General features: G+C 51.1%; 1 protein-coding gene across 9 annotated transcripts in view; it reads right to left on the reverse strand.

The window, feature by feature from the left end:
* The window catches only part of SCN10A (sodium voltage-gated channel alpha subunit 10), a 118,709-nt gene that overhangs the window by 68,259 nt on the left and 29,547 nt on the right, over positions 1-20,903 (reverse strand). For 4 of the 9 annotated variants that reach the window (XM_070073057.1, XM_070073060.1, XM_070073059.1 and 1 more), the window contains 4 exons: positions 19,440-19,741; positions 18,082-18,200; positions 14,966-15,043; positions 715-843 (listed from right to left, as the gene is read on the reverse strand). In XM_070073057.1, the coding sequence (XP_069929158.1) occupies positions 715-843; positions 14,966-15,043; positions 18,082-18,200; positions 19,440-19,709 (596 nt within the window). In that variant the 5' untranslated portion in view covers positions 19,710-19,741. Of the gene's footprint in view, positions 1-714; positions 844-2,686; positions 3,475-14,965; positions 15,044-18,081; positions 18,201-19,439; positions 19,742-20,903 lie in introns of those variants that run through there. The other 5 variants (XM_070073062.1, XM_070073061.1, XM_070073058.1 and 2 more) reach the window with 3 other exon arrangements.

Raw genomic sequence — 20,903 nt, forward strand, 5'->3', positions numbered from 1 at the left:
TCTACAGTCTGATGCCAACGCCAAGTTAGCCATCACAGCGTCTTTCGGAATGGACCATCTGAAAAGACGCACAGTGACAAGGAGGCTGTGATGCTGTGTGGACGGACGCTACGCAAGCGTGCACACAGGCTCAGCCAACCAGTCACTGACACCTCAGCAGAAGGCCTTGTCGGCAGGTGCAACACCAAGCCCTCCGACGGTCCAGATCTGACATCCTTGACTTCCTGTGCCCACGGGACTAACCCTGCAACGTGACCCCAAAGTAGCACTCCTGGGAGAAAATCCCAGGCCCTGTGGGGCTAAAGGAGGGAGCTCGGCTGAGATGAGGAAATGTCCGTAGTGTAGGGGCCTGAACACAGCTGCCAACGCCACATGGACACACACGGACACATACACACACATGGACACACACACAGATACAGACACACACATGGACACAGACACACGGACACACACACACGGACACAGACACAGACACACAAACGGACACAGACACACACATGGACACACACACATGGACAGACACACACACAGACACTCGGACACACAGACACACGGACACACACAGTGACACTTGAACACACACACGGACACTTGGACACACAGACACACCGACACACACACATGGACACAGACACACACAGACACACACACGGACACAGACACACACACGGACACTCGGACACACACACACACACACACACACATACTCACGCCAGGGTGATGACACTGAAGTCCAGCCAGTTCCAAGGGTCTCGTAGGTAAGTGAACTCATTCAGACAGAACCCCCTGGCCAGTATCTTCAGCAGCGCTTCGAAGGTGTAAATGACGGTGAAGACATACCTGGGGAGGAGGGCGGAGAGGAGTTAACGAGGGACAGGGCTCGGGGTCTCCTCCGCCTTCGGGGGGAGACATGGCTGCTGGGACTGTTCCCGGGAAAATGCGCAAGGAGCATCACTGAGGTGGCGAAGAGAAACAGGGCAAGGCAAGGACACGAGACGCAGACGAGGAGGGCCAGGGAGGCACAGAAAGACACGGGTTGGGAGGGCTTCGTGTGACTGACGGCGGCGCACGGGGCAGGGGACCAGCTCCGTGCAACCCCTCCCCCCCCTTAAAGATTCATTCTATTTATTTGAAACACAGAGTTGCAGAGAGAGGTAGAAACAGAGAGAGATCTTCCATCCACCAATTCAGTCCCCAAATGGCCGTAACGGCCGGAGCTGAGCTGACCTGAAGCCAGGAGCCAGGAGGCTCCTCTGGGTCTCCCTCACAGGTGCAGGGGCCCAGGCACCTGGACCATCCTCTGCTGCTTTCCCAGGCGCACTAGCAGGGAGCTGGATCAGAAGTGGAGCAGCCGGGACTTGAACTGGCTCCTATGTGGGAGGCTGGCACTGCAGGCCGTGGCTTTTCCAGCTGCGGCCTTTTTACATGTCTCCACTTCTGTTTTCATAGCAGGCACCACTAAAGGTCTTTTTTTCTTTTTAAAGAACCTTTTGCATAGCAAAGGAAACAATGCACAGAGTGAAGATAACCAACTGAACGGGAGAAATATTTACAAAGTATTCATCTGACAAAGAATCGACATCCAGAATCTATGAGGAACCGAAACAAGAACCAATCCAAGCAGTCCAGTTAAGAGATGGGCAAAAGAGCTAAACAAGTATTCTCCAAAAGAATTTGAATTCCTAGCAAGCTGGCCGCGGGGAGCCTCCCTCGAGACCCACGCACCCCAGGGACTCAGCTGCACCCATGAACTGCGGGCGCATCACAGAAACTCAGCTCCGTGACTGCAGACGTACGCAGGGAGACTTGGGGCCAGACACAGCCCTTGCCTCCCCCCGCCCTGCCAGCCGTCTGAAACGACTGGTAGAGCAGTTTTCAGAAACAGGCGCAGGGCAGGGAGGACGCAGGCAACACAGCGTTCGGAGACCAGGTGTGGACGACCGGCTACGCCGAAGCGTGCGCGCAGGCTCACCGACCAGTCACTGACGTGGGCGGTGGCTGGCAGAGCCAAGCTAAGGGGAAGCGGGGAGCCCCGGCGGTGCCCAGGGCGCGGACAGGCCGGAGCTGCGGGGCCAGAGCGACTGGCAAGGGGCGGGCAGGACCAGCTGGTGCCACGCGCGCGGGCAGGATTGCGCTCCGCCCAGACACAGCCCGACCTTCGCTGGCCGAGTGCTAAGTAAGAGCTGCTCGCTGCAGCTCAGGGAGCGGAAAACGTGTCTGGTCATTCCATGCACACGCCACGTCTGCACAATCCAGGCTGATACAGACGCGGCGACTGAACAACGAACAGCAAGCGGCGCTTCCCCTGCCACCCCAGGAGAGGCGAAACCAAGCAGGTCCCAGAGTTGGGAGCCCGTCGCAAGCCACCTGGCCTGGGATGGCCGGAGACGGGGAAGGGCGAGCGGAACCCCGCGGCAGCCGAGTGGTAGCCGCCGGGAGGCCGGGACCACGCGACCTTCAAGCCTGCATAGGCACTTCCCCGGAAAGCAAACGGAACCTCGACGTTACTAACCGGGTCGCCTCCGGACCCGTGAGAGGAGAGCTCGGGTTTGAGGCCGGCCGTGGAGCGGCCTCTGGCTGTGTCTGGGCCGGGTCTGGGCCTGAATCATCTTCCAGGCTCTTGTCTTAGAGATTTCCAAATCCAGGCCCAGACGCGGCGTGCAGTGCGACAAACTTCATTTACAAAGTGAGGGAAACACACAGGCTCATTAGGGCTCCATTCAGGGAGAACGGGGCCAGAGAAAGGGAATGACCACACCCTGCTGTGTCCGCCCTCAGTCCAGTAGAGGCGAGACCGTGCACTTCCGGTCTCCCTAGCCTTTTATAGGCGGGAAAACCGGACGTGTTTACGTGGCTCCGCCCCACGTCGCGGTGAGAGGCGGTACTTCCTGGCCAGGGGTCGCCTGATGGACAGGTGGGTGAACATGGCACCACAGAGCGAAGGAGTCCAGCCGTGGACTTGGAGCCGTCTCTCTGAGCCGGCCCACGTCAGCTGGGCTGTGTGCCCCGGGGCCTGTCAGCTTCCACAGCTTGCTGTCTGCCGCCCCCGCTCTGCAGCCTTCCTAACTTAGAAGTCCCCGACTCCGAGTTGGAGGCTGCGGGGGCCTGTGGCAGGTGTTTCCGGCTTCTCAGAGCCAACACAGACTAGAGGTTCCGTGCAGGGCCGTCCGGAGACCGTTCTCGATGGCGGCGAGCTGGAATTGAAGGGCCGGCTCAGCGCAGGCGGCGGCGTGCTCCCTGGTGAGTGGGAAAGTCCCGGGCGCCGCGGGGAACCGCCTCACCCTCCCCGCGCTCCAGTTTGGAGAAATCCCGACGTTCAGCCATTGCAGATGCGCTGTGCACTCGGGTCTCCCCGATGCTGGCAGGTCCCGGGGCAGTGCTTGTGTAAACCCGGACACCGCGGAGACGTGTCCGGGCTTCCGGGTCGCTCGGCGCGCCCCCGGCCCTGCAGGCAGAGCTGACGCGGTCGCGTGGCCGTGAGCCCTCCCCCCACGTGGCCGTGAGCCCTCCCCCCACGTGGCCGTGAGCCCTCCCCCCACGTGGCCGTGAGCCCTCCTCCACGTGGCCGTGAGCCCTCCTCCACGTGGCCGTGAGCCCTCCCCCCACGTGGCCGTGAGCCCTCCCCCCACGTGGCCGTGTGCCCTCCCCCCACGTGGCCGTGAGCCCTCCCCCCACGTGGCCGTGAGCCCTCCCCCCACGTGGCCGTGAGCCCTCCTCCCACGCACACAGCGGTCCTGAGGCGTGTATGGCCCGCTGGTTTCCGGGCTGTGCCGGCCCGGCGGAGTGGCGGGAAGCGGCGTCCTGTGGCACGTCCTGCTTCAGTGTCAGTTCCACATGCCTGGTTTTTGGTTTTTTTAGAGATTTATTTGTGGCATAGTGGCATTGTGGCGCTGTGGCATAGTGGGTAAAGAAAGCCGCGGCCTGCAATGTCGACATCCCAGATGGAATCCGGTTCGAGACCCGGCTGCTCCACTTCCGATCCGGCTCTCTGCTGTGGCCTGAGAAAGCAGTGGAGGATGGCCCAGGTCCTTGGGCCCCTGCACCCGGAGGAGGCTCCTGGCTCCGGATCGGCCCAGCTCCGGCCGTTGTGGCCACTTGGGGAGTGAACCAGCGGATGGAAGACCTCTCTCTCTCTCTGCGTCTCCTTCTCTCTCTCAGTAACTCTGTCTTTCAAGTAAATAAATATTTTAAAAAGACTTATTTGTATATTTGTTTATTTGAGAATCAGAAAGAGAGAGAGTCTTGCATCTGCTGGTTCACTCCCCAAGTGACCACAACAGCCAGGGCTGGGCCAGGCTGACGCCAGGAGCCAGGAGCTTCTTCCGGGTCTCCCAGGAGGGTGCAGGGGCCCGGGGACTTGGGCCGTGATCCACTGCTTTCCCAGGCCCAGCAGGGAGTTGGATTGGAAGCAGAGCAGCAGGACTCAAACTGGTGCCCATATACCAGTGCCACAGGCAGAGGCTTAACCTACACTGCCGCAGCACTGGCTCTTGTGTCCGCTTTTCCATACAGCTTTGGTAGAGTATACAGGACAGATTGATCACTGGAATCGTTTTAAGTGTGAAGTTAATGCGTTAGGCATGCACCTCTCCGGATCTTTCCTGTCACCTCGAACGGCAATGGAGCCGTGAACAGTCCCTCCCATCCTCCACTCGGACAGCGCTGTTCCGCTGCTGTCCCCGGGAGTCCGGACGCCTCTTGTTGGTGCAGGCACACAGGATTTGTCCTTTGTTTCAGGCTTGCTTCGCAAGTTGCGTGCTGTGTCCGAATCTCATTCGTGTTTAGGGACGAACAGCAGCCTCTGTTTATCGATTGACTACAACTTGCTTATCCCCCACCTGTTGATGGAAGTTTGGGATAGTTGCACCTTTTGACAGCCGTGAATAATGTGCAAAGCCAACACATTTTTAAAGACGGTTGCATAGTTTAAAACGAACCTTTAACCAGACGAGAGGTCTCAGCTCTGAAAATCAGCTTCCTGACAATAGGACAGTCACTGAGCCCGCCCCTCACGTTTGTGTGAGCCTTTGCTGACTGCTGTGCCCTTCATAGCTTGTCCACTCAGGTGTCTGTCTGCTCCCGTGAGTCACAGCCAGTGACGTTGCAAGGAATGCGGTGATTCGAAGGAAGGGACTCCACCAGTCGCTCTTGCTCCTCTCCAACCGCAGCTTTGTGGGTAATTTTGGAGCTGAGTTCCTGTCTTAGCAGCAAGAGTGCGACTGCGCCTGATTTTGATAGGAGGATGAATGCTAGCTCTGTAGTGTCGGTGTCTTCTCACCTTTTCATCAGATTTTGATAATTTTGTCCCGAGAAGACTCATTTTGTGCTTCTACAAGACACGGCCAGTTGGTTGAAGAGTGAGGTTGATGAGCTTTATTGGAAGTTCTGACCCAAATGTTAGATCATAAAGTAGGTATGAAGGCAAAGGGATCACTGGTCTCACAAAATTCAGTAACTTATTCACTGCCGTGGCTTCTGTTTTCTTCTATATTTTTATCTGCTTTTGTGAGATTATTTCCTACCTGTCTCAAGCCAGGTTTACATTTTTATTTTTGTGATGGAGTCTATTTATTACTTATATTTGTGACCTTATTTCATGTTGTAGGATATATATTTAAATTTTTCTCATTATTACATTTTAGCAGACCACTTTTGAAGTGCTGATTCATTTTTGTGAATTGGGATATTATGCAATGCAAAAGTAATGCTGGCAAATGCAAGTTTCACAAATGTAAACAACTGCAAATGACAAGGAATACATTGTTAGGAAACGCTTCCTGGAGCTGGTGCTGTGGTGTCGTGGGTCAGGCCACCGCTTGTGCGCCAGCATCTATACTGGGCTGTGGGTTTGGATCCGGATGCTCTGCTTCCAGTCTAGCTTCCTGTTGATGCTCCTGGGAAAGCAGTGGCTCGTGGCTCCAGTGCTGGGGCCTCTGCTGTGCAGATGATGGAACTCCAGCTCCCAGCCTTGGCTTGGCCCAGGCCTGGCTGTTGCGTCCATTTGGGGAGCAAATCGTCACTGTGCCTGCCATTCGCTTCATATTAACCACCACGCACTGTAGTCTTTGATGAACACAACTGCTTTTATGAACAAAAAAGTGAGAAATTCTATGAAAATCACGACTAATCCTGCATTTCGGATTTTTAAATTATCTGTGCATAAAATAATTGCATTATTTTTCTTCTGAGTCTTTCAAACGATTAAATGGCTACTAAGAGACTTCTGGTGACCACAGAGATTCTTCGATCACTCTTTGAGACATGTTGTATGGGATGGAGAGAGCTGAGTGGCTCTGAAAGTAAGCGAGAAGAATGTGGAGTTCCCGAGGACAGTAAGAAAGAAGCAGCGAGGCACAGTTGGAGCCCCACACGGGACAGTTTATAGAAGATTATAAGCCAGTTCCATTCCCAGATACATCAAATGAAATACATCCTGGCAAACTGAATCCAGCACAATGGGCAAGCTGGAACCATTAAAAATAGATTAGCAAATCCATTACTGTACCCTACTGTATTAATAGATGAAACACTATAGGACAACCTTAATAAATACAGAAGTATTGATAAAAAGCCAACATCCACTCATAATGAAAATCTTAGACTAACAATCGAATTTCCACAGCTTGAGAAAGAGCAGTGGTGAGAATACCACAGACGCCATGATGACAGTGAAACATTAAACGCACGACCTTTGAAGTCGAGAAAAACGCACTGCTAAGGCTTTGGTGAAGCATGATGCTAACGGTCCTGTACTACCCAATAAGACAGGAAAAATGAGTGACATGAGAATCGGAAAGAAGCAGCACATTTGGATGATAGAATTATCTAAATAGAAAAACCCAAGAGGACTGACGGAGAAATATCACTTACTATGGAGCTCAGCGAGGTGGCTGGGTGAAAAGTCAATATACAGAAATTAAGCACACTGACATTTTAGAAATAAAAATAAATGTTTAAAGATCAATCACAAGTGCAGTGTACCCAGTGACAAGTCTTTATAGAACACTGTTAAGGAAAATTAAAGGATGTCTCTATGTATTAACAGATAGTCCATGTTGATGTGTGAGGTTTCACATTCTGTATGTGACCCTTCCCGTGGTAATAAAGTGCATTTCCAATCAAAGCTGCAACAGTGTTGTAAGAAAGAGCATAAAAATATGACCCTTGGGGCTGGTGTTGTGGCGCAGTAGGTTAAACCATTGTTTGCAGTGCCAGTATCCCATGTGGGCACCGGTTCTGAGTCCCAGCCGCTCCCCTTCTGATCCAGCTCCCTGCTAATGTGCCTAGGAATGCAGCAGAAGATGGCGCAGATGCTTGGGCCCCTGCACCCACATGAGAGACCCCGATGGAGTTTGAGGCTCCTGGCTTTAGCCTGGTCCAGCCCCGGCTGTTGTGGCTACCTGGGAAGTGCTCCAGCAAATAAAATATGTCTTTTTTCTATCTTTCTCTGTAACTGTGCCTTTCAAACAAAATAAATCCTTTTTTAAGAAGATGAGGCTGGGAAAATACAGAGAGGAAATACTACCTCATGCTATGCACACACAAACATAAATTCTAGGAGAATGAAACACCTAAATACGGAAAGGAAAACTATGACTTTTAGCCAGAAATACACAATACGTTCATGGGATACAATATAGAAGTAAAAAAAAAGACATATCTATATGTATCCATTTAGACAAATCTCAGAAACAAAATTGATTTTTTGGAAAAAGCATCAGATAAGAACATCGATCTTTTAAAAAGAGCCGGATAAAGCACACATACCGTCTGATAGCATTTTGCACGTTTGAAAAGACAGGAAGTTACTGCTTTTTGCTCGCTGTGCCAGGCCTGTGCTCCCGGCTGCCACAGCACCAGCTCCATCGCACAGATTCTCTCCTTTCCACTGTGGTGTTCCCTGCACCCACGTGGCTGCCATCAGTCCCGTATCTGCCCAGAGTCTGAGCGTGGCTGGAGACGGGCGTGCAGGGCTGACCAGGAGCCCTTCCGTGCTGCTGTGGGGGCCCAGGGCATGGAGGGAGGGGCGTTCTGCTCTGGTCACACTTGCTCACCACTTCTGCCTCCCCTGCCTCCTTCATCTCATCCTAGTGCCCAATCTAGAATGTCCTTCCCCTCTGTGGCCTCTCTGGATCTCTAGCTTCTTTCTGAGCACAAGAAAGCATTGAGGGGCTGGCACTGCGGCATAGCAAGTTAAGCTGCCGTCTGCAGGGCTGGCATCTCGTATGAGCACCGGTTCAAGTCCTGGCTGCTCCACTTCCAATTCAGCTCCCTGCTAATGTTCTTAGGAAAGCAGTGGAAAATGGCCCAAGTGCTTGGGCCCCTGCACCCTCCTGGTTCCTGGCTTCAGCCTGGCCCAGCCCTGGCCATTGCAGCCATTTGGGAGTGAACCAGTGGATAGGAGATTTTCTCTCTCTCTCTCTCCCTCTCTGTCTCTCTCTGTAATTCTGACTTTCAAATAAATAGATAAATCTTAAAAAAAAGAAGCTATTGAAACATGGGCTATGTATCTCCATCTCCCCACAAGCAGAGAGAGAGGGAGCTACACTTATCAGCTGATGTGGTGTGAAGCTAATCTTTCTGAGCAGGATAACGACAGGGAGGGAAGATAAGGAGTGGGGCCACTTGGTATGAGAACATGGCAACAGATGGGCTCCTGAGTCCTCACTGCGTGTGACTTACTTCTCCCTCAAGCATCACGATGTGATATTTGGAACCTCAGTTTACCCCCAAGGGTGTTTACTGTCTTCTGGGCCCCAGAAACAGCTGGTGGCTGTTACCAGCCTGCACTGCAAAAACAGAATCTAGGCCAATAATTTCCATAGGCACAGCGCTCTCAGGCACCTGTCCCACAAGTCTCCATGTCTAGGACCAGATAGGTAGGTTTTGATATTTTATATATTTTTGGTGTGCTTACAAAGGAAATTGTGTCAATAATTCAGTTAATACAAATCCTTCACAGGGAATGGATTTAATGTTAATGGAAATGAAGATTGATATAGCTTTGAAAGATAACTTGGGAATATCTCAAAAATGAAATTCACATGTCCTTTTGTCCGGGCAGTTCCACTTCTGGAAATTCACCCCTCAGATTTACCCACATGGTGTGTACAGAGATGGACATAAGTGAGTTCACCAAAAAATTAGCTGGGCCAGCAAATAAGAGGACGTGCTGCTGACTAGCAACAACGCGATGTCTGTCAGGCGATTCACAGTTAAGTTTTGCTTACTCCAAGCAAGTAATGTCCATTCAGCCAATTTCTACAAAACAGCTACGTGTGGGGTTTTTATTGGGAGCCCGTTGATTTTTGGGGCAGCACTGATGTTTTAACATTACTGAGTCTTCTAATCCATTCACATGAGATGTCCTTGAATTTATTTAGGCCCTTTAAGCTTTTTCTTAAAAATATTTAGTCATTTTCAGTATAAGGTCTTGTACATATTTTTATAGTGGCTTTTGGATTTATTAGATCTGTTTCTCTATGTTCTAACTAATTTTTTCTTTTATACTTTCTTCTTTTTGTTTTCCTTTCATTTGTTTTATTGTTCTTTTTCTAGTTTTATGTTAAGTACTTAAATGATTTTCACTTTTTACTGATATTAATACCCTGTACTTCAGTGCTATGAATTGTTCTGGGGGCTCATTTGTACCTGCACCCAACGGGCGCTGATGAAACTGCTTTTAGTCTGCAGTTTGTCCTCATTCAAGAATTCTTCGAGGGAAGTTTCCAAACTTACCAAGTAGAAAATCCACTTATTGCTTTTGTCTGCTTTTGTTATTATTTTCTTATTTTATTGCAGTGTGATCTGGGATAATTTTCTTGTCCACCTTTTGGATCTTGTTGTTTTTGTCACAGCTTCATAGCAGGTCATTTGCATGGTGATTGAAAAGGAAGTGTATTCTCCATTCTCATGGACTAGAATTTGCTGCATGCTATTCATAATTATTAGTGAGATTGTCTGTAACTTCCTGTACTTTCTGGTGCACTTGATCAGCTGTTGCCTGAAAGACATTTAACTCTCCTGTCCCTACAGTGTTTTTTGTCTGTTTACCCTTAAACTTAGTTTCTGATTTATAACTGTTCTTGCCACAATATTTGTTGCAAACATCATTATTATGGGTTATTTAGCATTGCAGAGTGTCATTTTTGTACTGCTTAATACTTCCTGGCCTAATTTCCCTTTTTCCTGAGATTAGGACTGTGACTCCTGCTTCTTTTCTGTTTGTCTTGTTGCACATTCTTTAATTTCAGCTTTTCAGTATCACTTTGTGGAGTGTATTTTTTATTCAACATAACGTTGGATATCACTTTGCAATACAATATGAATTTTTAAAAATATGTGTGAGTTAAATCCATTTACATTTATTAACATGACGATTTTGCTTAGTCGTAGTTTGCATATATTACCTTATGCTTTACATTTAATAGCTTTAAATACATTTCATTATCTGCTGTTTTCTTTGCCTGATTTTTGGTGTCCAATTCTGTTATTTAAAATAGTTTGTATTTTTGTTTTAGATATGCTCTTAATAAGTATAAGGTTATTATAAATCTATATAACTAACACTTCAGTATATTGTTCTTGGTATGCATTTCTTTAAATAAGACCTAGTATTCCTGTTTGGTAATTCTCTTTCTTTTCCGCTCTGTTTTAGCCATCATCTCCCTGTATTCAGTGTTCTTCGTGCTCCCCTCTGGACTGCTGGACGCAATGACTGTGCCATGCATTGATTTAGTAACTTTAAAGAACACTCTCTAACTCCTGCCGTTACTGGGGCTGGGATCCGGGGGCAGAGCTGCCCGGTGTTCTTCCCGCCCTCAGCTCCCCGTTCATGCTCTTGAGTCGTGTCGGCTGCCGGGGGCCTGTGGGGTTTGTGGGAGGTGCAAAGCTGGGTCCTCACTTTCGCCGTCCCCTGCAAGCCCTTGGTTTAATGAGGCCTGCTTGCGCAGTGATTTACCTCTCTTCCTCCCACTTCCGGTCTTCCAAGATTGTCATGGCAGCATTGGTCCTCCAGTTTTCCTTTTCCCTTTTCCTTGCCCGTATACATTGTTAGAATAATTCTGTTCTTATTCCCACGCGGTCGTTTTACTGGCATTTCGAAAGGGTGAGGCAGGACATACACTTGCCATCCTCATATTTAACCAGAATCCCCAGATAACTCACGTTGAGGAAAAACAGTTTGCATTAAATGAGCCCAGGGGGGCGGAACTCTTAGGTGCTGCGTGATCTCGGCCTGTGTGATCTCGGGCTTTCTCTACCTAGTAGCTACATTCTGATTTATATTTTTCAGTATTTTGCATTTTATGCGATATTCATTTATTTTAAAAGTGATTTTGGTTTTTTGAAATCCTTTTCTTATGAATCTACCATGCAGAATAAAAACGCACCTAAATGCAGAATGAAAACATAGATTGGTTGCTGTAAACGGTGCTGAGGGTTGGTCATCCGACTGTCATCACGAGAGACCTGGCCTGGAGACTCGAAGGACAGACACTGATCTCTCACAGTCGTGCACACCGAGTCAGTCTGCAAAGGCCGCGTCTCCTCGTGGCTGTCCCCTCCACAGGGCACCACGGCTCCTCTCTTGTGACCTCATTCCGCCTCAGCCGCTGCCCTCAGTTTCCTGTGGACGGCTAGAGTCTCAGTGCATGCGTTTTCTGGAGACGCAGTTCGGTCCACAGCAGCGTGTGTGGCAACCTGCTGACCACGAAATGGGCGCCGTGAGCACGTACAAGCCCTTGCAACTACATCCTCCCTCCTGCACCCTGGAGGTTACAGTTTTCTTAAGTTTCTTCCATTTTCTTGTCTTCATGTATCGTTTTATCTCCCACTTGCTTCTCTGGGGTGGTCTGAATGTGTCCTCAAAAGTCCGTGTGTTGGAAACAGTCTGGATCCCTGTGTTAATGGGCGTGGAGGATGGGCCTGGGTGGGGGGCGATTGGAATTCCCCGAGGTGACGAGGTTGGGGCCCCGTGATGGCACTGGTGGCTTCACCAGAGGAAGGTGGGAGACCCGAGCAGACGCCTGCTGTGTCTCACGTGTGACGCAGCGAGGAGAGCTCCCCAGAGGCCGGGCCGTGCTGCACCCATGCTCCTGGGCTTCCTAGCCTTCAGAGCCACGAGCCAAATACACCCCTTCCTTTATAAATTGCCCAGCCACAGGGATTTTGTCATGGCAACCGTGCGTGGATTAAGACAAATCTGAACCAAAATGGTCTTCTTGCTTCTGCATTTTGTATAGAGTCATATTTACGAAACTTTTCCAATTCTGTATCACGTTGGTAAGACTCAGGCTTTGTCTGGTGCGGAGCCACAGTCTATTATTCTCATTGCCATACGCTATTCCAGTGTAGAATATAACAGGACCAGTTCACATGCTCCGAGACTGAATGCTATTCGGGTTGATTCCAGGATCTGGCTCTCAGCACACGCTCATAAACTCCCTTGCGTGCGTCGTCTGGGGCCACCAGTACATATTGCTGTCGAGCATGGAACTATAGGGACACAGTGTGTGTTGGCACCCTTGCTGGATAGGACCCACTGCTTTCCAAACAAGTCTCGGCGACACCCCCTCACCAGCCACGTGGGGGTTCCCCTGCTCTGGGTCTTTCCTGTCCGTCCACTGCCACACCTGCCTCCCTGGTTCCTCGTGTGGAGAGCCTGCGTCCACTGCCACACCTGCCTCCCTGGTTCCTCGTGTGGAGAGCCTGCGATACTCTCTCGGTGTGATTTTAATTTGCATCTTCTTGATGAAAGAAAGTTAAGGAAGCTTTGACGCTCATCAGCCCCTTGGAAGTGCTGATTGAATTCCCTCTCCCGCTCTGCAGTTGGGGGCTTGGCTGTAGCACCCTGGATGCCCGTGTGGTACAGGCGTCTTCGCAGCAGGCTTCTCTTCACTTTCTCCAAGTCCTTGGGTGAGCACAAGTTCCTAATTCTGCGTCAGTCGTTCCCCCGGGGCTAGTGCTTGTGCCACATGTAACAAAGCTTTTCCTAACCCGAAGTTACCGAAATGCTTTCCTTTGCTTATGTCCTTCGGAAGAGAGCCAGCCGTTTGTCTACGTCGAATGGATTCCTGAGAGTGGTGGCAGTGGGACGCGGCTGCAGTCTTCCCTCTGGGGTTCCTGCTTGTTCAGCACCACGTGCTGCAGGCTCTCTGGGGCCGCTGCGGCCCGCGAAGCCTGGTCTGCATTGGTCTGTCTGTGGGGTGCTCGTCTGCTGCCGCAGCGGCGCACGCTTTCCGTTCCGAGGGCTTCCCCACAGGTCACAGCAGCCAGAATGCGGCTCTGTCCTTCTTGCTTCCTACGGATGTCTGGGCTCTAATCTGCTCTTCACATTTTCATTTACATTTTAGAACCAGTTTGTCAAGTAATACAATGAAAGCCTGTTGGGATATGGATTGGAAATTACCTTAAATTTACCAGTCACCTGGTGGAGTTTTTACAATATTGAGACTTTGATTTAGAACATAAAAATTTCTCCCCGTTTATTAGTTTTTTTAAATTTTACTCTATGCCTTTTATAATTATGCTTACAGAAATCTTGATTATACTTTGATAATCTTATTCCTGGATACTTGATATCTTTACGTGCCAGCACAATATTTTAATTGCTGGCAGTGGTATTTTTTGGAAAGAAAACATATTTCTTGTTTGCTGCTGCTAGATATATAATTGATTTATATCTATTAACCTATACCTACCTATCGTGCTGTCTTATCTTATTGATTCTAATAGTTTATCTCTAGAGTCCGTAGGATGTTTTGTGTACTTAATATTACCAGCTCTAAATTGGAACACCTGTGGTGCTTCTGGGACCCTTTACGAAGTTGAAGGCCTGAGAGCAGCTATCCCTGCCTGTTCCCCTTTGTTCTCAAAGGGCAGGGTTTCCATGCTCACAGCTGAGCGTGATTTTGCTACTTCTTGAAGAGTGAATACCTGTGTCAGAAGGCGTTTCTCTTCTAGTCTAGTTTTTAAGGAGTTTTAAATCAAAAAATGGAAATTGAACTTTATCAAATAATTTTCAGCACTGATCTAAGATGACCACATGATTTCCCCCTTTTTAACCCACTAATAGAAAGAGGACACCTTTTCTATTGTGGCATGCAATTTGTTATAGGTAGCCAAAAAAAAAAAAAAAAAAAAAAGTTGGGAAAAGACAGAGTTTTCGTTATCGCACTGGAAGGGCTATATGAGCGTTCTGAAAAATCTCCACATTCTGCAACTGCAGAGACCTCTACTCCTCTCCTCCAGCCCAGGGACGCGGGTAACCTCAGGACAACTAGAGAGCTCTCTCCTCCAGCCCAGGGACGTGGGCAACCTCAGGTCAACTAGAGCGCTCTCTCCTCCAGCCCAGGGACGCGGGCAACCTCAGGACAACTAGAGAGCTCTCTCCTCCAGCCCAGGGACGCGGGCAACCTCAGGACAACTAGAGAGCTCTCTCCTCCAGCCCAGGGACGCGGGCAACCTCAGGAGCCCTGCAGTGTGCGAGCCGCGATAACGTGAGCTCTGTTCCTGGGCTATGTGCTGATTATACTCCTGGGCCATTGTTAGTTCAGCCTCTGTTTTGCTCCAGTTGTTCTTTCAGAGTAGGTCTTCCTCAAACTTCATTCATGCGTACACCTGATGAATGTGTGAGTGTGGAAGGGAGAGAGATAGAGAGTGAGTGAGTTGTGGGGGTGAGGAGAATACTTAGTCCTGCACACCCCAGACCAGTGAAATCAAACTCTTCTAGGGCTGAACCCAGACACCAGCGTTTAAAAATCTTCGCATGGAATTCCAATGTTTGGCCAAAGTTGAGAACACTAAGGTGTACCTCCTTGCAGTTAAAAACCTTCTGTGTGTTTATGAACCACACCCTAATGGTTAGAGGAGTCAGCATTGTTCAGATGAGATCGGGCAGGATAAAAGACAAAGGCCAGCAGCAGAGGGAAGAGAGAGGTGCAGTGGCAGCAGATCTACTCACTCGATCTCCGAAGATTCGGTCTGGGTCATGTACACACAGTTGGCGATAATGGTGATTGTGATGCATAAAGTGAAGCACCTGCGAGGCTGGTTAAGGAAGCGCTCAGAGCCCCACATCCTCCTGGCGTCACCAGGATCATCTCGGTGCTGAGTGATGCCCTCATCTCAGCTTGTGGCCCTGTCTCATGGTCACCAGCACTCTGAGCGCCCACCTGGGCCGAGTCCTTTGCGTACGCTGCTTTGACGTGGATGTGAGGGTCTACACGGGGGAGCTGGGGAAACAGCCTGCTAAAGCTGGGGGGTTTTCCCAAGATCCTGTAGCCGGTCAGCCCCAGTGCTGGGGGGAGAAGTCAGGTCATTTTGCTACCAGACCCCGGAGGAGGAGGGAGGAGTGGAAGGTGGCCTGTGGCTTGTCTGGCAAACATCTCTCATTCTAACAGACAATGGGAAGCCAGGGGGTTAGAGACGCATGGGGGGCCGACAACGTCTAGTCACATTGTCTTCCTAACAGCTTGAGGTCAGTGATACCGAGCGGACGGGCTTGTGGGCAGGACCGGTGGTGGAGTCAGGCACAGGGCAGTGCCTGAAACGGGGCTGGGGAAGAAAATTCCACCTGAGATTAGGCTGTCACGGGGAATTCCGAAGAGCCAGAGAGGTGGGAGGAGCAGAGGACAGGCAAAGGGATGACCAGAGGGGAAGGCAAGTAGGAGGGAGTCACAGGGGTTGGAAGAAGCATGGGTGGACGCTTTCCTCAAGAGGAGTCAGGCTCCCAGCAGTGCTTCCTAAGGAGAGGCACGGCTCGAGATGTGCCTGACCCAGAGGGTGCACCGCTTACCCTCCGTGAGCTCAATTTGAGCGGCAGGATTCGCATCTTTCTTTTAGTTCCCTGTAAATGCCCGCAGTACACGGTCGCTTGGGAACACAGCCGTTTTGAAAAGGGACAGGCCATTAATGAAGCCACATTTCCCTGCCGACTACAGTTGAATTAAGAGAGAGGCTCACACAGCAGGAAGTGTCTACCCAAGGAGTCAATTAAAAGCGCACCTCCGCGTCGACAAACCTTAAGATTCTTATGACATCCTATGTGGAATGTTACTTACGGAAACACAGCAGAGGGGATTGCAAGTATAGCTTTGGGGAAATATTAATACTAGGCCTCTGGGAATTCCACACTTCAAAGAGGTATCTTTTGGAATTCTCCAGTCCGTGAGATTTGAACACACAGCTGTAGAGTTCTGTGAGGGTGAGACCCCTCAACAGACCTGTTGCCCAGCTCAGTGCCACCAAGCAATCACTAACCCATCGACTCTCAAGATGAAGAGTTCCAAGGCCGGCGTCGCGGCTTACTAGGCTAATCCTCCGCCTTGCGGCACCGGCACACCGGGTTCTAGTCCCGGTCAGGGCGCCGGATTCTGTCCCGGTTGCCCCTCTTCCAGGCCAGCTCTCTGCTGTGGCCAGGGAGTGCAGTGGAGGATGGCCCAAGTGCTTGGGCCCTGCACCCCATGGGAGACCAGGAGAAGTACCTGGCTCCTGGCTCCTGCCATCGGATCAGCGCGGTGTGCCAGCTGCAGCACGCCGGCCGCAGCGGCCATTGGAGGGTGAACCAACGGCAAAGGAAGACCTTTCTCTCTGTCTCTCTCTCTCACTGTCCACTCTGCCTGTCAAAAATAAATAAATAAATAAATAAAGAGTTGCGCTGGTCACTTGGTTCCTTTAGAGGGGTTTTACTCCTGGTTGGCTGTTTCTTACTTCTCTAAGTGCAATTCAAGGAGGATCCATGGGGAACAGTCTGTAGGTTTGCCATTTCTCTATTGTTAATTTCTGGGTAATTGTGTGTGTGTGTGTGTGTGTGTGTGTATTTAAAGCAGTAAGTACTCCAGGAGAGGTGGCACACTGAGAGAATAATTACCCTAATTCATTTCCATTAATTGCCTCTTTCCTCTGCACTGACACTGCTTTCAACAGGATGCAGCCTGGACCTCTTCACTAGCTGTGTGGCCTTGGAGTATTTCCTGAAGCGCTGAGTGTTGGTTTTGTTGTCTGTGAAATGGGATGCTATCCCTACATCAGAGGCGTGTGCACCTGTAACAGCACACTCGGGAAATATTTCACAAATTGGGGGGGGGGGGCTGCTGGAATTGTCATTAGATATCCTTCCATAGAGTCTGGAAATCCAAGGGTCGAGTCTGGAGATGTCACTCCCACTGGTTAGCCATGAAGACAGAACCCATGCAGAGAAACCGTAGTGTACCTTTAGGAAACAGTACAATTTCTGCTGGGTGTGAGGTGACCGTCAGGGTGGCTGGCTCAGTCGGAACTGTGCAGCGCCCCAGCAGGCAGCCCAGGACGGCAGGGGTGGGGAAGGCTCCTGTTGGCTGGAGTCTTGTAGGGAGAGGCTGACAACAGGACAAGATTGATCTTGCACATCGACCTCCTGGAAGCTAGGGCTGAATTTGTCATTAGGAACTTCCAAGGCCAAGCCAAAGTCTTTTTCTTTCCGTAAGACTTCAGCTTGCATTGGAAAAAAAAAAACAAAAAAACAAAAAAACAATGAATCCAATGCAGACTTAGGTGTCTGCAGTCATTCCATGCCCCTTAGCAGGGACCCTCCCGGCACTTGTAACCTGCAGGTAGCTTTGCAGTAAGTTGAGATGCTGGCCTGTGAGATCCACTGGAGTGGTCTCTGCTCTGCCTGTCACAGCCTGCTCTTGTTTCTCTGTGCGAGCCCTGGTCTTTGGCCCAGTGAGCAGCCACTGTCCACCATGTCTCCGGCAGAGAGTAGGTAACTCCTGCTTGTCTCATCTGCCCGAGACAGTCCTGGGCCTCTCTCACTGGAGAAAGAGCCTGGAGGCATCAGCAGAACTCTGCTTAAATAAAGGACCTTTTGCAAGTTGAGTGGCCAGGTTAGTCTAAGGTAAAGCCAGTCACCGGTGAGCTACTCCAACCCTTTCTCTGCGTCTGGGACTGCTTGGGGTGTTGGACACGTCCAGCTCGTAGACAGCCTTTGCATTTCCTTGATCGCGTGGGCTGGGACTCGGTTGGAGAAAGGCTCTGTGGCTGGCTGCAGTGGGCACTGCTGACTCCACCATGTGGGAAAAGCAACCGTGCAAAGGATACATGTGGACAGACATTTTGATGGCCATCCTTCTGATGAGGTTGAAGGGGCTGAACAGCCACAGGGCACGAGTGGCGCTGAATCGGGAGATGGTCCTTCCTTTGTTCAGCACCATGAATGTCTGAAATGAAACCAGAGACAGAAAGTGAACCTCCAGTGAGGAGCAGGAATGCGTCCTCCACCGGTTTTCAGCGTGAGCGATGTCATCTTGGGCTCAAGAGTGAGAACGGCTTTGGGAGAGTTGTGAGGGGACTCTGGGCCGCGCCCACACTGCCCCAGCTGTGTCCAAGTCTGTGACGAACTGTGCACCGCGGCAGGTCCCCCGGGGAGTGCTGCACAGGCAGGAGGCTGACTCCCGCCTGAAAAGATGCGTCCTGCTCAGGGAGGGGTCCTGGTGACCCCAAGTCTCCCTTCTGAGTGGAGGCTCTCCTGCTGCTGTGTCCGCCCCTTCTCCGCCTCCTGGGTCTCTGCCTCTCACCCTCCTGTGGTTTCCTCTGAGCACTGAAGGGGGTACAGGCTCTCAACAGGGGGGAGACAGAGAAAATACTGTCTTTGTATTTTCTCTACAAGGCTATTTAAGATGGCCGATGGCTGCCCCCCTCCCCCAACTCCCAGAGTCGAATCTACCGCTTTTGCAGCTCAGTAGGCTGTCTAAGGCAGTCTGGGTAATTGTCACAGACAGCTCTTATTTAGACAAGTGGTTCTCAAACTTTGGGTTTCAAAAAAAAGTATTCCTCTCAAAAATTATTGGGAACCTCACAGGGCTTTTATTTGTGTCTGTTTTGGCTCAGTGTGTGTGTGTGTGTGTGTGCTATTGGAAATTAAGACTGGGGACACTGGAGAAGGCAGGAATCTTCAGGTCACCACCCTATTAGAGGGGTTCTGTGTACCCTTTTTGGATGTTCTCAGGAGAGTGGGAATGGAACACAGATGGCATCAGCATGTCATGTGAGATCATTTTGACCTCATGACCCCCTACAAGAGTTTTGGGAACTCCGGGAGCTCCAAGATCACCAGCTTCAGTGATTCTGCCCTGGTCCCTCTTCCCCACACGCCCCCAGCCCCAGATCGGTGGTCTCTACCTGCCGAGGCAGCTAGCACTCTGGGGACCCCAGCTAGAGCTCGTGTGAGGGCACAGTCAGTGTTCCCTGCAGCTCTGCAGCAGGCGTCTGCTTTTGAGAGTTTGGATTTGATTAGCTCTCTCATAAATATCAGGATTCCAAAAGAACAGCAAAGGGTGAGGGTGATGAGACTTGCTTCTGGTGAACTGAGTCTTTGGCAGACGGCTACATCCGCCAGGGCTCCTGGCCTGGGGCCGGTGGGATTGGGTAGGACTGGGGCGCCTGCTCCTCCCTCTTACCCGGTGTGTGCTGTAGAAGGGGTCAAGATCCTCCAGGGGCTCCCCGATCAGCTCGGCAGGGAGCTCGCCGTAGAACCTGGGCAGCTGGTTGCAGGCTTTCAGGTTGAGCTGAGGCCGACTCTTCCCTTCCTGGTCCTTCTTGCCTCTGTGCTTCTCCTGGACTTTCTTGGCTGCCTTCTCGGCGGCAATCCGCTTCTCAATCTGTGCCAGCGACTCTGGAGTGAACCGACGGAAGTAGGTAGTTCCCGGGGACCCAAAGGAGAACTCCATCTTCTCATTCTTCTCCAGGGAGAGTGTCTACTCTTGTGTGAGTGAACAGACCAAAAGGAGGTGACAGCTTGCCCCGTCCAGCCCACCCTCAGCACTGGAATCCACCACCCTCGTCTCCAGTCCTTCCCAGGATTCCACCCCTGGCGGTGCTGGCAGGGGGCGCTGTTCACCCCTTGCTATGCTGGGGAGCTCAGGGTCTTGACTCTGCTCCTGCTGCCCTTCCAAGTCATAGGACCGGCCCTGCTTGGTGAAGGCCACCTCCACAGCCAGGTGCTGCCCTCCCGACCTCTCTCCTCACTCTGGAACCGCCCCGGCACTCTCCCACGCTCCTCAGAGACCTCGGCTCACTGTCCACTTCATCTGGGGTCAGCCTACTTTCTGACCGGCATGTCCAATGTTTCCCCCTCTGTTTGAACTTCTCCTGGGCCTCCTGGTCACTTTCTGTTGCCCAGTGGCTGAGCACTTCTCTCACTAAGCAGATCACACCCATGGTCCGCTCAGTCACTCCCTTATCCCAGCCATGAACCTCAAGTCTAGGTAGCCTGGAGCGGCCTGATGCAGGTTCCTCTGTACCTGGACCACTGGCACCAGTGCCGCCTGGGAGCCACACAGTTTCCATAGCATGAGCTTCTTCTAGTCTGAGATGTCAAACTCCCTGTCTCCTCTGGCAGCGAGCCCGTTACCATGCTTCCCCGTTCATGGAGGAAGATGGAACTCCCTCAGCTTCAGCCCAGCAAGCCTCCAACTATAACCTGCCTTCAAACCCCTCCTGCCCCTTCCCTTCCCTCCCCTCCCCTCCCAGTGGGGGATTCCGGCTTGCACTAACCCTCTCCCTCTGCTTGGACACTATTTCCTGGCTACTTCATTTTTCTCCCTGTCCTGATCCCCCCAGGCCCAGTAATATAAGGCCCTGCCTGGACCCCAGCAATCTTACGGCTACTTTCAGGGACCCCTCAATTTTTTTTAAAGATTTTATTTATTTGACAGGTAGCGTTACATATAGTGAGAAGGAGAGACAGAGAGAGAGGTCTTCCATCTGCTGGTTCACTCCCCAAATGGCCACAATGGCCAGAGCTGCGCCGATCCGAAGCCAGGAGCCTCTTCTGGGTCTCCCACTGTGGGTGCAGGGGCCCAAGCACTCAGGCCATCTTCTACTGTTTTTCCAGGCCATCAGCAGAGAGCTGGATCAGAAGT

The sequence above is a fragment of the Oryctolagus cuniculus genome, chromosome 4, assembly GCF_964237555.1.
Source record: "Oryctolagus cuniculus chromosome 4, mOryCun1.1, whole genome shotgun sequence".
In the NCBI taxonomy this organism is placed as follows: Eukaryota; Metazoa; Chordata; class Mammalia; order Lagomorpha; family Leporidae; genus Oryctolagus; species Oryctolagus cuniculus.